The sequence below is a fragment of the Hippocampus zosterae genome, chromosome 16 (assembly GCF_025434085.1).
Source record: "Hippocampus zosterae strain Florida chromosome 16, ASM2543408v3, whole genome shotgun sequence".
NCBI lineage: Eukaryota > Metazoa > Chordata > Actinopteri > Syngnathiformes > Syngnathidae > Hippocampus > Hippocampus zosterae.
This window is the reverse complement of record NC_067466.1, coordinates 18,239,995-18,259,971: the sequence shown is the minus strand read 5'-3', so window position 1 is coordinate 18,259,971 and position 19,977 is coordinate 18,239,995. Positions and strand designations below refer to the sequence as shown.

Here is a 19,977-nt window from a genome sequence, read left to right as displayed (position 1 = left end):
GAAAACGATTGGCGCATCCAAAAATACCGTAGCTCCTCTTCGTTTTTTATTTTTATTTTTTATTTTTGGCTTTGACGCGATCGTGCTTTTCAGTGTGCATGCTAAATTCTGACCAGATTGCTTTCCATCTGGCTGGTATTAAATCTTCGGAGATGTTGATGGAAATGCCAAAAGTGAATCACAGGAAAATAAAAGTAACGCTAGCGAGGTGACACAAAACTGTCGTCTCTGAGCTTCACCCCCGGGGCATTCTTTTTATTGTCATCATGGTGTGTGTGTGTGTGCGTGCTTGTTATAAATTCACACGCTGCTGCCTGTCGACGTCTGTCAGAGAGACACCTGTTTCCTGTCGGGATTCGTATGACTCGGCTGGTCCGGGAAAATCTTAACAGGCAGGTGTTGTTGTGAGGGGAAAAACGAGGGCAATTAGCGCCGAGGAAAGGAAAAAAAAGAACTAAATAAAAGCGCCCCCCCCCACACCCCCACTGAGGCTAAAATTATTATTTTCGTCAACAGCAACTTTGCTCTCAATGCGGTAAAACAAACAACGGGTCAGGAACAGTGAGTGAGTGAGTGAGCGACTGGCGGAACTCGACAAATAAAAGTCGACAGATGAATTTGACGGGAATGGGGAAAGAAAACAGGATGTGATGCAGACGTGCTGGGGAAAAAAAAAGAGTACAACAGAGGAGATGCAAATGCTCATGAGAATCTCTGTTCAAAATGTTAGTCACCCCAAAATGGCCTATTTTAGTGTGTCATTGGGGATTTTGCATGAGAATCTTCTTAAGTGGCTTAAGACACGGGTGTCAAACTCATTTTGAGTTGCGTCTTGCCTCGGAGGGCCGTTCTGATGTTGAATCTCATTATCGTATCTTGTCAGGGGTAACAAAATTATTGCAAAATCTCAAGGTCATTTATTACACGTGACAATTTGACATTTTGGTACATTTTTTTTTAATGCAAGGATCATGCAAGTTGACACAGATGATTGTCTTTCGCGGGAGGGCCACGTAAAATGATGTTTCTGTTTGAAATCCGACTAAATGGCTCTGAGCGTTAAATACTTGGCCCAGAGTCTGTCAAATGGGTCAAATCCGCAACCCTAGCAAATGTGGCAGTCGTGAAGTTTCTGATTTATATGGCTGGCTGGCCCCAAAATGCCCAAACGGGAGTCATGCAAAAAATACGGGAGTCACCAAAAAAAATATTTTTTGGTGAGATTTTATGTCTCACCAAAAAATATGTTTGTGTGAAATCTGACTAAATTCCTTTGCAAAGTGGCTCTGAAAAAAATATTTTGTTCAGAAATTTTGTGAGATGTCATACAATGTCTCACAAAATTTTTTTGGACATTTTTTTTTTTCAAAATCCTCAATACAAAAACTGACTTTTGGTGATCGGTCGACCGAAACAGAACCACAAAAATCACTTGACCGAACGCTAAACTCTCCAAATTCTCTCCTAGATCACAAGCAAGTCGATCCGACGAGCAGTTCCGAAGTTCACCTTGCAACGCTTTCAGGTGAGAAATATGGACTTTTTTCAGCTCATGAAAACATCTGCTCCGGTTGATTAAGGTCGTTTTCGTATTTGCAGTCGGCAATATGAAAAGAAAAAGCGAATGTTTCGCCGCAAGTGAGATGAAGCTAAATAATTCGGGGCGCATCGTGTTGCCGGCTGCAAAGCCGCCGTTTGATTCAAACACGGCGCGTGTACTCACATTGATCGATGCTCTCGGCCGCCTCGAGCCGCTCCTGTAAACAGAGCGCACACACACACACACACACAAGGGTTGTGATTACAAAGATGGTTAATACACCCCCCCCCCCCCGCAACCCCCGAAAAAAAAGTATGTCAGGGAGCCAGGCAGGAAGACAATGACTGCATCCAAGATTCACTTTCCTCGCTCTTAATTGGACCGCTGGCCACACGGGCAAACCCCGCCCCCTCCCCTTTCCCCCGCATTTCAAACCGAAGTTCCAAAAAGTGCAGATAAATGAACGACGCTCTGTCTGCTGTCTGACTGCTTTGCCAAAAGAGAATCAATCAATCATGGACTATTTTCACCGAGCGAATCCATCTCTATCCTGTCGCGGGTCCCCCGATGGCGTTTACTCCAAACGTCAGGGCCCCCGCTCTTATCTAATTCGTCTGGGCTCCGACGAGCTAATGAGCTCAGCCAAACGGAGCTAAAGGAGAAGCGGCGTTGAGTGTAAATATCTTCGCAAGCATCAACAGATCGATACGCGGCGCGGGAGAATTACCCACCAAAAATATGCTTCTTCCTTTCTGGATTTACGCAAGCTGTCCAATAACATTTGCCCGTCCGTCGTTTTTAGATTGAGATTGATGGTTGGAAGATCCGATGGAAGAAGTGGTGGTTGGGCAATCCGCGAAAGAAGCAATTTAACGCTTGAGCCACGGAGAAATAAAATGGGCTGACGATCCATTTTAGTGCTTTCGTCGTGATCTACGTTTGCTGGCAATTATGACAATTAGAGCACAGGCTATGATTGTACGTTTGCCTGATTCGACCGTGCAACAATGGGCCAACTCCAAATTCCCAAGATGGCCGAACGCATGAAACCAGGGTTTGTAGGCTGCGTCCTCTGAAGGACCCGTCGCAAGCTGGGCCCCACTAAGGCTCCTCCTCTCGGTTCCTCCGTGGAGCGCATCAACCGAATTTGGACACGGACGAGCTAGTGTCCGTTTAACTGACTTTTATAGCGCCGCAAGATGGCGGCTATGTGCGGGTGAGCCATGTTTGGTGCTCCGAACGGTCTTATGTGGATAGGTTTCTACTTCTGGGTTTTTGCAGTTTGGCTTGAGAGGACTTTATTTTATTATTATTTATTATTAACGTTTTTATTTTATATATATAAATAGTTTTTAAGAAAACCACTTGTATCATCTGTGCTAAGCTACCACTTGTATCATCTGTGCTAAGCTTTAGCCGCTCATGGTCAAATTCAAAGTAAGTGAGTGTTTAAGTAGATAGCGGGTCACATTCGCAAGCAAGTGCAAAGTGCACTTGGGTGCACCGCGTTGAAAATTAAAAGCCGGCATGCGAAATAATCAGCGATGAGGTCGGACCTCTCCGAAAAGGAGAACCGCTGCATCTGGACCGGCCGCTTGAACGGAGCCCGCTCCTCCCGCCATTCCCCACCTGACACCGCCACGCCATTTTAACACGGCAATCGGCCGAAGGGCAACGCTGGGCTGGCCTCAATTTCGCTCCAGGTGAGAGCTCATCAAGCGAGGCTCGACGGTTAGCTCGGAAAAAATGCGCGAGAGGTGTGAAGAGGAGCCCGAACCGGGGTTACGGCCGGCCTGTTCAATTGAATTATAGCCCGGGGAAACGTATCGCATCTTTCAGAAAAGTCGGGCCAAATTATTGGATTACCTTACAAACAATCTGTGTACTTTTTTTCTTTCTCTTTTAATTTTAGTTGGGTCACGCAAAACCCGCAAACTTTTAACTTTGCAGATTTTGGACTTCTAAGACTGTACGTCACAGGTGTCAAACTCAAGGCCCGGGGGCCAGATGTGGCCTGCCACATCATTTTACGTGGCCCGCGAAAGCAAATCAAAGATGACACCTTCCGTGATACTTGCTAAAATGTGTATCAAAATTTCAACTTTTCATATGTAATAAATCGGTGATATACATTTTCTTGTGACCAAAGCCCTCATTACAGTTACTTAAACAATAGTTCAATAAAACGTTATTTTTGACTTTTTCAGGTTGTTTCAGTCATCACGGCCCCCCCATGCGGCGACACCCATTCGTCCCTTTATTAGACCGGCCGCCACGAGAAACGGGAAAGACAGTCCGGCGTCATCCAGTGCTGTCGCGCGGACTCTCTGGATTCCCATAAAACCTTCGGCCAGATCAACGCGGTGTAAAACCTCCAAGTTATTAAGCATAATCAAGGTGCCGCAGAGGTCGAAGCGCTTTGATTAAAAGGGGGGCCCGTCGCATTTCACGCTCATAAAACGGCGCTTTGCTTTGCTTTGCTGTGCTGCGAGCGCCGACGACAAACATTGCCCGACGTCAGAAATCCTTGGGAGACAACCGAGTCGCTTCTCGCGCCTCACCTTCGCTTTTATGCGTTAGCCGCAGAGTTACGGCAAGTTTACAGAACGACCCGCCGTAAAGTCTGCGTTAAAGATAATCACGGTCATGAGCAAAGGCTCCCGTTCCAGTCCTGCGCACGATAACAAAAACAATCATGCGTATTTTATACCGCAGAAAAAGAATTCACGTTGTGCGTGGCCGGAAATGCCCCAAATAAGCCGAAAGGCGAGAAAGATCCAACCAGGCCCGAGATTTACGCACAGAAAAGTTCACGAGTTGTTATTTACCGTGGACGACGTTTCCAAAGAAGTCGGCGGGATGCTCGCTTCATCCGCGTCTCTCCGGTGCCCTGCGGCCCAGCCGCACCCGAACAGGGCGGCCAGAACCGCAAACCAAACAGCAAGGCGGCCCATGGGCGGCTTCCCTGTTAGAATCGAGAAAACTTCCATTAGTCTCTTGCTTTCCGCGCCGAATTTCGTGAATTTCTGCGGCGATGAAAATAAATGGAATCGAACCTGCAAACACTCCAACCCGAGTATCACAGCTTTTCACATTCAGTCCTCAAAATTTCATTTTGCAGCATGAAATTTGGTCAGCGTGTCAGTCATAAGGAGACCCACAAAAAAAGTCAACAAGGCATGCCCAAAACACAAAACTTGACCTTTTTGGTTTGTAACGGCGCTGTTCGGATCATTTTTTAATTCAACCAGTTTGATTAACAACATGAAAGTGCGTAGGCATGTAAATCAGAAGTAGACCAGGGGGGGACGGTGGTCCTTGAAATAATTCGGCCTCCGCTGCCAGTTTCACTTGGCAAAAGGAAATTCGATAGGCAGGTGTGTCAGCAAAAGACAAAAAAAAACCCACCAAAAAAAATGCTCTAACAGCCAATTTGATTTGAGGCAGCCATTCCAGGCTCATTTCGATCACTCGTCAATTTGGGCCACCTTTCCCGTTGGCTCAGCACCAATCTCACAAAATTGCAATCATCCAAGAAATGGCGAAATGAGTACTAATCAGGAGACTTCCAAGACGGGAGCAGGAAGTGACCGACTCCCTCTATCCAGGAACTGCCGGCGATACCGTTCGGCAGCCGTAATTCGCCACGCCAGGCTGACGGGCGCTCGCCCACTCTTGAAAATGAAGTGGCAAATGAGATCTGCCAATCACTGTCTGCTCACGTGTGAGGCGATCGCGCACGCACGCCGCTTCAAAATTCCTTTGAACGCAGAAAGTCAATGATGGAATTTTACTAGCCCCAAGGCATGGACATCAAAACTTCAAAAATATTGATTTGCTTCTTTTTTGGGATTGTTTACCTTTCAACGAGGAGTAAGATTAAAAAAAAAAAAATCACATGGGAATATATTGGATATGCCTTTAAGATGTCTCAGCTTCTTCCAGTCTTAGTGCTGACATCTTTTTTTGGGGGGGGGGTCATTGTAAAATATAACTTAAAAAGAAAATAAGTTCTAAAAAAACAATGACATCAGTTGGCAGCCCGCAAAGCCCGTTTTACTTTAACATGAAGTTTGGTATGCACGTCTATCAAGAAAAGACCCACAAAATTTTGCTTTATTTAGAAAAACAAAAAAAAATTCCCCAATTGCGCAACAATTTTCCGCCTGCTAAGAAGTGACTCTACAAACCTGATGCAGCAGCTAAAATCAAAGGCGCTCGATGGCTGCCACTGTGTATGATTTCAGTGGTTTAATAATGTCGTTAAGTAGATGAAGTTAGAAACAAGAAAGCGCTGCCAAAAAAAAAACGTACTGTAACCTCGAAGCTGCGCCAGTTCACCTTCCTGACAGGAAATAGAGACACAGAGGAGAACGGAGTTGAAACACTTTGACTTCCATGTGACAGCCTTGCACTCATCTCATATCAGCCCCCTGGATTCATCTTGAGCTTTTGGCGAGGGGGGGGGGTGGGGGGGGGAATAACGCAAAATAAGTGACAGGTCAGCGTCAGCCATGGTATCCTATGTTCTATACTCTGCTTATCTTGCCCTTGTCGCACATGAGCACTGGAGTTTTTTTTTTTTTTTTTCCCCCCCCCGGGTGGAAAGATAAGGTTCTAAACTGTCACTCGACGTAATGGAAGCACCGGCGTGGCACGTCCGCCCCTGGAGGATGGGCAGAAAGTTGACGGCGTGTCAGTTTAAAGCACCGACATTGGCTGCCGGAAGAGATTTTCGAGATCGTGATTTTCCTTTGATCTGGTCAATATTAGGCTATTTTTCACGGTTTTACCCCTTCAAGGAGTTTGGTGCCGAAAAGCTACGGTATTTTTTTTAATACAGTACACGTTTCACTAAATAAACCTAAAAGTGTGCGGTGGGGGGTGGGGGGTGTCAATAATTATTATTTTTGCCGGGCACGGGTCTCTGAGACTTTTTTTTTGTCCTGTTATGATTGCTTATCGGTGCAACTGCCATTGGGGGCTAACGTTTATTAACTTTCCAGGGTTCACTACGACCTTTCTTTCAGGGTAGGTTGTAATCGAGAAACCTAGAATCAACACGAAAATTGGTGACCTCCCCACCATGTTAAGCCTCTCAAGAAGCCCCCCAAAAAAACAAAACACAACAAAACCATAAAGCAACACCGAGTCATTGAAATAGATGAGGGGGGTGGGTGGGTGGGTGGGGGTGACGCAGCGAACATAATTATTCGTTTGACTCATGCTCCGCCACCCACGCGGAATACAAAAGTTCGCAGTTCAGGTCTAGCTTAGCAGATTTTCTTAGCGGTCTGCCTGAGAATTCATTATCGCCTGACCCTTTGTGCCGCCGCCGTCATAGTAGATGCAGCTTAAAGCATCTCGACCGGAAAAAAACCCCCAAAAAAGCACAGTGCGTCTCTTCTTCGGAGAAGAATAAGTAGCTCCCGAGTTGCACCGTTTTGTTTTTCCACGCCTCATCGACTCGCGCTTCACTGCTCTTCGCCGAAATTTTAGCGACTTAGTGGGACGTGTAAGTCGGAGAAGTTGGCGTTCCTCAGGGGGGGACTCGGTCAAGGGAACATCATGAGGAGGGCTAAATAAAGGATTCCCCGAGGAGGGATAAAGACTGCGGTAGCTAGCGGGGTCTCTGGGGGGGGCCTGTACTGTACCACCAACTGGCAGTGGTGAGCGCAGGAAGCTAACGTAGCAATCGTCATCATTGATTAGTGATTCGAATGTATGACAGAAGTCTTTTTTTTTTTTTTTTCCAACATAAGATAGTCGACACCAGCTTTGGCTGAGAGTCGCAAAACAGGAAGTCGAAATTGAACATACTTTAAAGCAATGGCGGTGCTAGTACTTTGACAACAGAAATGGTCAAAATCGGGAATCCATCCTTGGAAAAAAAGACCGTCCGGATCTATGTCGTGTCAACACAACGCCGCTCGCTATACCTTCTCGGCCACTTGTCTTGACGTACACCATAAAGGAAGTTCATTCATTTTAGATTCCGGTTACTAGCTAGCCGTGTGAATGTTAGCTTAGCTTCGCATTTAGCATGGTTTCTCCATCTTTTCTCATCATTCCTTCGTGAGTATGCTACCTGTCAGAAATGTAGCTTATTTATCTTATTTCGACTCCCGACGGTAGGTGAGGCGAGTTGCATACGATGATGCTAACTACCCTTACCGCTGCTCACGTTAGCATTTTTAGTATTTTGTGTCTATAAAACACTGATTCTTAAATAATTGTTGTATATCATGCTTTTTCCAAATATTACATTCCTTTGTGAGTATGCTACCTGTCAGAAATGTAGCTTATCTTATTTTGTCTACCGACAGTAGGTGAGGCTAGTTACATATGATGTTGCTAACTACCCTTACCGCTGCTCACGTTAGCATTTTTAGTATTTTGTGTCTATAAAACACTGATTCTTAAATAAATATTGTATATAACGCTTTTTCCAAATATTACATTCCTTTGTGAGCATGCTACCTGTCAGAAATGTAGCTTATTTATCTTATTTTGTCTACCGACAGTAGGTGAGGCGAGTTGCATACGATGATGCTAACTACCCTTACCGCTGCTCACGTTAGCATTTTTAGTATTTTGTGTCTATAAAACACTGATTCTTAAATAAATGTTGTATATAACGCTTTTTCCAAATATTACATTCCTTCGTGAGTATGCTACCTGTCAGAAATGTAGCTTATTTATCTTATTTCGACTACCGACGGTAGGTGAGGCGAGTTACATACGATGATGCTAACTACCCTCACCGCTGCTCACGTTAGCATTTTTAGTATTTTGTGTCTATAAAACACTGATTCTTAAATAAATGTTGTATATAACGCTTTTTCCAAATATTACGCCGCTAACGAGTCCTGCTGCTATTGTAAAACGGGAACTTCCCCCAATGTGGAAGACATCAAGGCTTATTCTTGTCCATTCTAAACACACAAAATATCCACACAAAATGGCATTTGACTACATGGAACCAATATTTGGGAGGCAACCTTTCCGTGAACGTCTCCTCCATGTTTTTTTCCGCGCTCTTGGTCACCCGCCTGTTTGCCCCGAGCCGCTGGAGCGGGCCGAGTCAGCAAAGGTCATTTGCGGAAGTTCAACATTAGTGAGGAGAATTTCAAGTGGCTTCAGGGATAACGGCGGCGCAGCGGGCGGGTGGAAAAAAAAGTCACCAGTATCCCTGTGGTCCGTTCTGAATCATTATTATTATTCAAACAAAGTGCTTGGGCAGGCCTGTCTGGGCATAAGGTTGTGTGCGTGTGTGCATGTGTCCCTTTCAATTTCAGTATCTCACAGCAGGCTCATCACGGTGTGTCGCTAAACAGCGTGACTCGCCATCTGTAATTTTCTTTCATGTGTGCTATTGTTTTTAATGCTGTAAATCTGAAGTAAATGAGCATAACAAGCTGCGGGAGAAAAAAACAATCAAACATCATTTCCACACAAATGCAATATGCATTCATACAGTGCTGTTTTTTTTTTTACCCCCCCCTCGTGAAAGGTAGACAACCGCTTGCCTCGAGCGTGTTTTTATCCACAAACATTTCTTGAGGAATGGCTCTGTACAGTCCCAGTGCGTGTGTGCCCCTTTAAATGTCAATACTATCTCGCGCCGGGCTCATCGAGACGTGTGGCTAAACAGTGTGACTCACCATCTGTAATTTTCTGTGTGTGAGTGTTACTGCTTTTAAAAGTAGCAGGGCTCATTATTTTAATCCCCCCCCCCACACACACACACTTATTTATTTATAATTTTTTTTGCAAAAATCCCGACAAATCAAAGTCAGGAAGAAAGCAGTGAGAAAGAATTTGGTCCACCCCGAGGGGATAACTTTGCTGTTTGCGCCACATTAGACTGGGTAACGTGATGCATCATCACTGATGGGAAACTCTTTCAAATGTATAACGAAGCATCATTTTGGCTGGCTGAGTTTGAATGTGGACCAGGCCACATCTTGGCTGGCGCATTCCGACTCGGCTGCAAGGTGTGTAAATAAAAGATGAGTTGGACAAGGAGAAAACTGGCTTGCCATCATCTCGGGTTGCTGCACGAGCTGCTGCGCCGTCGTCCTCCATCAAAATCAACAAGCGATGCATAACGGGGGTGGGTTGGAGGGGGTGCAACGACAATACTTTTACTTTTTTAGTTATGACTGGCATGGAATGTGCTTTACAAGTTGAGGGGGTGGAAAAGGAGGAAAAAGAAGTCACAAAAGTCATGTCGGCAACTTTTAAGCTGGCGCTCTGAGCACAAGATAACAGATCAACTGCTCATGTTAATTTCTTGATCATTAGTTGCTGCGCTGAAGCATAAAAGGACAGGGAAATGTGGCAGGGAAAAAGAAGTCGCCCCAACCATAAGAAAACTGTGGAGAAGAAAGAAATGTGGTTTGTTGTCAGATGGATCTCTAATTATTCCTTTTTTTTTTTTTTTTGGTCAATTTGCCCGGTAAAAGTCATGGAAGAAAAAAAAAAAAGTTTGATCCGGCAGGAACAGGATAACACCAAATTCCAATTAAAATAAATAAATAAAATCTAATAAAATGTCAAACATAGTCATTAAACTTTAGATTTTCACTTTGTGCATTCATTTTCCTGATTACATCATCTGTCACTAAGCAGGGGTGTTACGGTTCTCCGAAACACGGCTCCACTGCCCTACATAGCAGAAAAAGGACAGGGAGAGCCGACACAAACGGCAAGTCACCCAATTTAGGTCGGATGAACACGGACGCAACTGCAAAACGTTGACATTTTAGTGAAAACACACTAGAAATATTCCGATTTGTTTTCTCGGTCATGGTCACCTGTTGCTAGGTAGAATTCAAAAGGCTGAAACATTAGCGCCCTCACAAACGTAGCAAAAGTTATGTATTTGTCAGTCAAGGTCACTGATGTTGTATCCTCGGCATCCCGGGGCACTGCCCCACTTAGCGGAAAAAGGACAAAGAGAGCCGGCAACAACAGGAAGTCCCCCATATTAGTGGAAAACAAAAAAAAAAATCCGTTACACAGAAATATATATATATATATATAATATATAACAATAATTCTGGCTCCTTGGCAGAGGTAATATACGGTGCACATGTTGTGAACATGCCTCCATGTGACCCATGTCACAATTCAAGCCGCCTTCCAAGCTCGACGACCCGCTGTGCTCATAAAGTCACACAGCAGAATACAATACGTGCTCTCCACTGTTATTATATATGATGATTATGATTATGATTATAGGCTGCCGCCTGGACAAAAAAAAAAAAAAGAAAGGAAAAAACACCCAAAGCAGGACATGATGTGCTTGGCCCATCGTGTTGCACGCGTTGCGAAATGCTTTTGTGTGATAGGAAGCAAATGTCCAGCCAGGCTGTGAAGGCACCATTTTCATATTTGACCTAAATCGCTGCCTGGTGATTTTTGAAGTATTTTCTGCCAACCATAAAGTGATGATGACAACGTACGACCGTATTGATACATGCTGGTATCGCCATACGCAGTGATATCTGTCCTGTACCACCATGCAGAGAATGTGTTTCTTTTCAGGAGATATCAAGTCATACTAAGATCAAATATCCGTCCGTTCGTGATGATACGGTAAATGATAGTCATTGTACCACTTCAAAAAGAATGATTTATGCGGCACAGCGGATGACTGATTGAGACATCTGCCTCACAGTGCAGAGGTTCTGGGTTCGAATCCGGCTGTGGCTTTCCTGTGCGGAGTTTGGATGTTCTCCCCGTGCCAGTGTGGGTTTTCTCTGGGTACTCTAGTTTCATCCCATTATTCCGAAAACATAAAAGGTCGTTTATTGAACAGGGAAAATTTGTTGGTGGTGTGATTGTGAGTTTGAATTTTTATTTGTCTGTGTGCCCCGTGATTGGCCTGTGATCGATTCAGGGTGCAACCCGCCTACTCCCCGGAGACAGTTGGGATAGGCTCCAGCACACCCGTGATCCTTGTGAGGATAAAGCGTTATGTGAAATAAAATGGAGGGGAAAAAAAAAAGGATTGGTTTTCAGTACCTTGGATAGCACCCGTTCTTCAATGGTAATGCTGAGATACCATTTTGATGTCAGATATCGATACATGGTGATATATTTTTGCCTTTTTTTAACTTTCTGACTCTTGGAGAGTTTGGTGTAACAAAATAGGTCATGCGGTACAGTGCCTTCAATCCGTTGTAGTGGCGGAAGAAAATATTGAAATCGTGATTCTGTTTTGTTATGCCAACAAATACCTATTGATCTCTACTACAGTGTGATACCTTGTAATATGATAGTTTTGTATCGCCAGATAATTCTTCTGCTGGATAATCTTGGAGAGCCTAGCTGTTGGGACAAGTTAAAAAAAAAAAAAAAATATATATATATATATATATATATATCCCACTACAGTATCGATATACAAACACCGGGTATCGACACTGCCTTGCAAGGGATAATGACCTGATATGTGGTGGTATGGAGAATGATTTTTTTTTCGGTTCTTTTTTTAGAACCCTTGCAAAAGTAGTCTTGCCATCAATAATCGATTCACCAACATCAAATACCTGTAATGTGCTGCAACAGATAGCGATGCGATACATGCTGACATTGATATTTTGTCCCAACAAGTGATGAATTTGCAATATTTTCCCCACTTGGGACCAAATATTGATCTTGCAATTGTGACATCAACACACGTCCATCTATCTCCCACTTGTCCCCTCGTAGAACTGTGGTCATGCATCGCAATCCTTTTTTTTTTTTTTTTTTTTAAGGAGGTGGGGGGGGTATTATATCGTTTTTGGGCCGTATCGCAAAACAGCTCTACTCCTTCAACCACACCGTAGTGTTTCTTAATCCCGCTTTGAAGACGTTTGTGTGAAAGTCCCGCCACATGACTCCGGAGCTCCACATCGTCATAAATCATCATCCTAAATCGCTCCGAACGCCGTGCGTGAGCGAGCGCGTGTGGATGCGTGCAAGCCGACATGTGGCGTGCAATTGAGCCGCGCGCTGGGCTACGCCAGTCCAGACTGTCACTACTGGCATGCGAATGCAACACATCTCCGCATTATGATCAGCTGTCACACAAAAACACACACAGTTCTACGGAGATACATTGGAGTAAACTTACCCGCGTTACTTCCCCGGTGAAAAAAATATGTATTTAAAAAAAAAAAAGATGCCAAAAGAGTCCAAGTGTGACACTCCCCGTGCGCTTCTCAGCTTCGTTTGCGGGTGTTTTTTTTTGATTCCCAAAGTGTCAGCAACGGTTCGCCATCCTCCGGGCTCCGCTCTCTGCAGCTTCTTCTCTCCTCCGCCTCCTCCTGCTGCTCGTAGTCGCGGGCTTCTAGCTTCCCTTTCGTCGTCTTCGTCTGAGAGCGCCGCGCACCTCCGCCGCCCTATTTCAAGCGCGCTGCCGCGCTGACGTCAGCAGGAGGGGAGGAGGGGGAAGACGCGGGGCAACACAGGCGCATGCTGGGGTGGAGAAAGACGGAGGAAAGGGGAAAATAATCAAATATCGGTATGAAAAATAGAATTGTGTATTGTGTGTGTGTGTCAATAGATAGAAATACGTCCAAAATAGTCACTTTTTAGAAAAAAACCAAAACGGTATGCGAGTTCAACCATTCAAATTGCATCATCAAAGATAGCAACACTTGTGATCCCTCAAAATGTCATAAAATTCATACTTACGTGTGCATTGACCAAAAAGAAAAGATTTTTAAACAAAAAAACAAATTGGGACGTCTGAGTGTTCGGCCTAATGCTAGCAATATGTTTAAAAAAAAAAGATCTGCTATTAAACTTGCATATATGTCATTAATCATTGACACTCAATGTAACATTTATCAAGACAAGGCGATGAGAGGAAAGTCAGTCGGAGAACTTGCAACAGTTGCCGTGTAAGATAGCGATCGAGTGAGAGTGCTTATCATGCACTTTTTCCGTGAGTTTCGCTCTGCCGCTAACGATTAAATTTTTTTTTTAAATAAAAAAAAAAAAAAAGAAGGCATTTATAGCGGTTGTGAACGAGCTTAATGGTGGGCATTGTCACGCGGCAGGTGCGACGGTTAAATTGGGGGAGGGAGGGTGTTAGTCTTACGCAAGACCCCCCCCCCCCCCCATCTGTGCGCCAATTAACTGTCAACAATTGTGTGCTTGTGATCACCAGGAAATTGAAATTTACCAGAGCGGGTTGCCGCTACATGTGATCAAACTTGATGCAGCACATGAGCAGACTTGATGAAGCAGCATGTGGCTTTTCACCATAGGTGACGCTCAACAATCATGATATCTTGGGGAGGGACGATTGATACGGAGTTTTTGAGGCCGATACCGATTCCGATATATGGCAGGGAAAAAAAAGCTGAGAACTGATTAATCGGTTATTATTTATAGTCGTGACAGAGAGTTACGGGGTGTCAAATGTTTTCGTCGGAGGGCGCGTAACACGAAATAATTGAGAAACGCTAGCCAACAATTGAATGTTTTGTCATCACGTTCAAGCGTGCTACCACACAGGTCTCCTCTTCGAAAATACTGCCATAGGCACAGAGAAAGCAAGGGCAACTTCTTAACGAGCGATCCATACTATTGACAAAAAGCACACGTGATCAATTCATAAGAGCAAGCAAGCCGGAGGAGATGGCTGCAGGCACGCCCCGAGTCGCGAATCAATGGCGCCTAAATGCCGCAAATACGACGGCGCGCTGCGGGGGAGCTGAGGAACCGAGCGCGTCGGCTTTCCCCGGAGCCGCGCCGCCGGCTAGCAAATTCCAAATCACCGCTAGCAGCTAGCGGTCGTCATTAGCCGGGCCCATCGGCTGCTTAGCAGTGTTTGCACTAGTGGCCATACATCAGAAACGTAATATCCTGCTAGCCCGCCGGGCATATGTCGGCATTAAATAGCTCTCCTTGGCATATCTGCCGCCGCTTCGCTGACGGCCAGTCGTAACTCGCCTTTATGCGCTCGCGCCCGCCGCCGGCGTGTATGATTCACGCGCGGAGACCGGCGACATTAGCGCCCGGTGTCAGCGTGGCCCTGAAACACGGCACACGATATTAGCGCGTGGTAAGAATTACAAGGCCAGCCGTGGTCGGATATCGGTAGCGGTCAATAGCAGCGTAACGAGACGAATACTTTTAATTTCACGCCTGCGTTTTGTCAAAATTAGGAGAGTATCGAGTTGAACTTTCCACACACATGCGATAAATGTACATATTGAAACAAAAGCACAAACAACACGCGAGTAAAAAAAAACGATAATCTGATTACAAATCAATTTGTCAGATTGATATCAGTCACATCTGCTGTGTCCACATGTTCCACATCGATCATGAAAAGGTTTCAAGTGGACAGTGGACATAATCTTCATCGTTATTAAAATGCCAGTGGAAAAAAAAAAAAAACGGTTTTCATCTGTATGAGTGTCTGCACAAATGACAGGAGAATATCCAGCGGAGGACGATGAGTCCCCGTGGCATTTCGGGCCGGCGCCATTTAGCTCCTTAATACCTCCGACATGGACCATCAGCCTGAGGTCATTTAAAAGGCGGAGGAGTGGGGTGGGGGGGTGGGGGGTTAGAAAAAAAAGTTAGATCACGATCTTCTCGACTATTTGCTACAGTATTTTCAACATTTGTCTCAGTTACCGTTTGCATAAACGCCACACGGGACGCTGATGCCAAATTGTGTTATGAACTTGGCACACTGTGTTCCTGGGTGAAAGTGGCCATGTCACCTTTGCTAGATTCTGTGTGAAACATGAAGACGTCACCACCCGGCATCAGAAACCAGAGCAGATTCTATCATCATCAAACATCATCTGAATGCGGGATGCTGTGTTTCAGTGAGAAAGTAACGATATGTCGCCTTCACCGAGTTCTGTGTGAAATCCAAAGCAATGTTGTCGTACAACGATGCTTTTGGAAAACCTATATTTTAAATATTTTACAGATGAGAACGTAGAGCTGAAATCATCGCAATATCTGATTGTGGGATGCTGTGTTTCAGTGAGAAAGTAACGATATGTCACTTTCACTGAGTTCTGTCTGAAATCCAAAGTAATGTTGTCGCACAACGACGCTTTTGGAAAACCTATATTTTAAATATTTTACAGATGAGAACGTAGAACTGAAATCATCGCAACATCTGATTGTGGGATGCTGTGTTTCAGTGAGAAAGTGGCTCGGAAGATGTTTTCATTACATTCTGTGTGAAACCGAACATTTCACTTTCTCCAAGTCACATTCGATGCCGATGTTGTCAAACATCGGATTTTGGGACGCTATATTGCATTGTGTCGACTGCAGGACGCTGTGTTTCTGAATGAAAGTGCTCATATGCCCCCTTTGCTGTGTTTCTGTGAAAGAGAGACTTGACCTGCGACTTATTTCTGTTGCTGCAACTTGAAGGGCTCTCGGTGTGTAAAAGTCACGAATATCACCTTTTTTTCATAACCTATTCAGATTCTGGGTGTGCACTGCCAGGATGGATGATGATTTGGCATTGGCGTGGTGTACAAATACGGGTCGGCGTGCAACCCTGCCAAAACGTCCAGAAGGCGATCAATAGCGCTGATGTGCATCTGGGTGATTACGTCTGACCCGCAGCCCACTCTGCAACCATCCTTGTTAGTTACTCGTCACTCCCGCCGTAATTAATACGCAAACGTGAAGAATAGGCCACTGTTCGGTTTCATCACAGCAGATCGGTCGCCGTCGGGGCGGGAAGCAATTTGCAGAATTGGAGCCGCCACTTTGTCGCGGCAGGCAGCAATGCAGTTAGTTGTTATTCATGATCTATTAAAGGATTTCTTTTGGGTTTTTTTTTTTTAGCTCTGCCAAAGGCAAATTTTGTCGACAAAAATCCAATTTGAATTGAATTGAATCACTCAATGAGGGCACACGAACCACACTCAAATTCTTACTATATAGTACATATTTGGGGGGGGGGGGACGAATCATGATATGGAATCTTTTAAACTTCTGATGGTGGTCGCCCAAACAATGCCCTGAAATCACAAGAACTTCTCTTGGGCTTTCAAATTGCGGGTGATACATTTCCGTGCCCCCCCCCAAAAAAAAAAATCCAATCGTCATCTCATCATGTTTAATGGCTTTGCGGCGAGCTTCATTGGCATGTTAATGAAGTGCATTCAATAGGTTAATCTAATAAAGTGCTGGCAGTGCAATGGGCAATTTTTCCCACAAGCGAGGTGTGTGCCACGCGTGAGCCGCTCCGCTGGAAATGATGGATTTCATCCAATCCGAGTGATCGGTCGCGCTCTCAAAAGGAGCTGAAAATGGCACAATCCATCCACACGTGCCGCTCACCCTATCTTCACAGGGAGTCTGCCATTTTGGATTGACGCTGACATTCGAGGGTGGAAATGCTATCCGATGGCTAGCAACTTGAAAACCCGTTCACTTGATTTGTGCACAACAACAAAAAGTTGGGTGTAGTAAATAGCGTTATGTTCTCATATTACCGTTCAAGACAGCTTTACGGTGTTTGGGTTCCAACTATCCCAATAACGTCCCCTCCCTCGCCCCCCCCCCCCCCCCCCCCCCCAACCCCATGATGGAACGCATGTCTCGGGGAGCCGATTGGTCGCAGATGAAATGTCACTCAAGCGTCAGCCGCAAGGCAGCGGCGAGCAAATTGAGATAAAACAAATAATATGTTGCCGCGGGGGGGGGGGGGGCACACGCGGGACAAATCTGAATCTTCCTCAGCGCGCCGCCGTGCAATCATCGCAATGCGAGCGCGCTCACGTGACATTTCACAGCGCATCAAAACCAATCAAAAAATTTATTGATTTTTCCGAAGTGATTTTAACTTTTTGGGGGTTATTATCATACAAGAGTAATGTCAGAATTGTTCAAAAATAATGTAGCTTTTCTTTTCACCCCCCGCCTCCTCCTCAAAAGTCTTGAAAAATGTAAATGCGTTAACATTTATTAAATAAAATGTATTGTGACCAAAAAAAGTCCTGCACTTCAAATAATGTTGGATTAATTTCAGTCAAAACTTTATTTGCATCAAAAAGTCATTTTAAGTCTCGTTTTTTGGTGGGGCGGACGTGAGTGGGGTCATTAAAAATGTGAGTTTTTGGATCGCGTTTCTGAACCCAAGTTTGATTTTATTATAATAATAATATTTACACTTCCAAACAATATTTTTGATTAGAAGTGAATTCTGAATGATTTTTTTTGGATGTCAACGACATTCCCCTGAACTGATCAACTTAGTATTGACGGCAAAGATGTTGCGGTTGACAAAAGCGGTTGACCTTGACGCCGCTTACCCCAACTTTTACTCGGGCTTGCGGACGGCAGCCTAGCGGTCACACGGCCGAGCGCGTCGGGCACCACGGCGGCGGCCACATATGGCGGGGATCAAACAATTAACCTGCCGGTGATCGTCCCCACTCCGTCGGAGCACCGTAATTAGAGCCAAGTGGCCCAGAGACCACCTCCCGCTAATTGGGGGTGGGACTTCCTACCGCCCGGAGTCTGTGCGACCTCTGGCTTTACGCCTTTGTTTGGCGACTCTTTTACAATTGAGCGATGGATGGACCAAAACTAACCACCAAAGTGACGAGATTTCCCTCTTGTCCCGACTCCGACCGATTCTCCATTTGAACAGCAGGTGCCTTGATTGCACTGCCTACAGCAGTCAAACACCAACAGGCATTTACAGGTGAGCTAGTGACGCTAACGGTGCTAGCGGGACCCACACCGTCACCCCCCTCCCCCCTACCCTCCCTTTTTTGTGGCTTTCTGGCTGAAGGGTTTGAAATGAGCGGGCGTGACAATGTCGCTTGTTTGGTGAGCGAGAGCGGAGCCAATAGAGCGTCCCAAGGTCATCTCACGCAACACTGACTTACGCTAAACGGCCCAAAGCGGCCATTTCGGAGCCGGGTGGCCATCTTGGCTCGTAATTCCTCCTTTTTAGTTCCTGGAGGAAATCAGTGGTGCAAAGAAGGCCTGATAGATCGCTTTGATTAAGTCCCACAAGAGCATCTGTGAAAAGAGTTTCAGGGGCCAATTGTGGCAAGGTGGGCTTTCAAGAGAGGGGTAGGGTGTCAAATTAAGGTATTAAAGTTTCACATTTGGCCTGAAAACCACGGTTAGCTTTCGAGAAATAGTAAAGGTTTCAAAGTATGGTTCCGTCTGAGATTAAGGTTATGAAAGTAGGGTTTCAAGCTCAGGTTGGGCTTTCAAGCAAGGTCAGGGCAACAAGTTAGGGTTTTCAGCTTCAGGTTTCAAGCAAATGTTAGTTCAAAGTAGGGATTCAAATTAACGTTAGGGTTTCAAAAAAAGGTGACTATTCCAAGGAGGGTTTACAGCTAAGGTTAGGGTTTCAAGCCATGTCAGGGTTTCAAACTAGGCCTTCAAACTATGGTTAGGGTTTTAAGCTACGCTTTGGGCTTTAAGAAATGTTACACTTTCAAAGTAGAGTTTCAAATTAAAGTTAAGGGTCCATGCAAATGTTAGTGATTCAAAGTTGGGTTTCAAACTTAGGTTTGATTTTTATTCAAATGTTGTGCTTTCAAAGTAGGGTTTCGAGTTAAGGTTAGGGTTTCAAAAAATTTAGTGTTTCAAAGTAAAGCTTCAAGCAAATATCAGGGTTTCAAAGTCGGGTTTCGAGCTTAGTTTAGGGTTTCAAGCAATTGTTAGGGTTTCATAATTGGGATTTGAGTTAAGGTTAGCTGTTAGTGTTTCAAAGTAGAGTTTCAAGCCAATGTGACGCTTTCCAAGAAGGGTGTCGAACTTCGGTTCGGGTTTCATGCATCAGCCAATCGAGTGTCAGTGAGTCTTCTCGGCAACCCCCTGTGCTCCCCACCCGTCAGGATCCGGTGGCCCAGTCCAAACAACACTCGTACGCCTGACAATGATCTATTTTTATGGGTCAATCATATCATTCTCCCCCCCCAAACCCCGCCCAAGCCCCACAACAAGCACCTCCTCACACCCCACCCCCATGCTGATGCACCTGCCAGAGGAGATGTTCCAGGTCAGCGAGCCCAAGGTGAAGCCAGATCAACCAGGAAAACATCTGGAAATGTCGGCGCTTCCCTCAGGAACGTGGGAGGGGGGGGCTAACGTCAGGTCAGGACCACCTGGAGGGGGTATGAGTGGGGGGTGGACTCATTGTGAGCCTTATTGATTGCGCCGACCGATCTGCGGCGACCGGCGGGCAAACAAGATGGATGGACTTGTCAGCACTTGTCATCGCGCCAGCTCCCGCCGCCGCTTCCGAGTTAAGCGTGGAGGACGTTTAATGCGGGACAAAAAAAATCGGGTGTTCAGCTAGGGTTGACATTTTAAGTCACGGCTTCAAACTTGGGTTAAGGTTTCAAGTTAGGGTTTAAAAGTCAGATAGTTTGAGTTTAAAGTGTTGAGTAAAAGTTTCAAGTCAGGGTTTGGGATTC

At 45.2% G+C, this 19,977-nt stretch overlaps 1 protein-coding gene across 1 annotated transcript in view; it reads right to left on the bottom strand.

Annotated features, from left to right (window-relative positions):
- fstl4 (follistatin-like 4) overlaps positions 1 to 12,946 on the bottom strand; it is a 125,200-nt gene extending 112,254 nt beyond the window's left edge. Inside the window, 3 exon segments of the mRNA XM_052047339.1 lie at positions 1,724 to 1,757; positions 4,369 to 4,505; positions 12,669 to 12,946. Of these exon segments, the coding sequence (XP_051903299.1) occupies positions 1,724 to 1,757; positions 4,369 to 4,494 (160 nt within the window). The 5' untranslated portion in view covers positions 4,495 to 4,505; positions 12,669 to 12,946.
- Between the last annotated feature and the right edge of the window lie 7,031 nt (positions 12,947 to 19,977).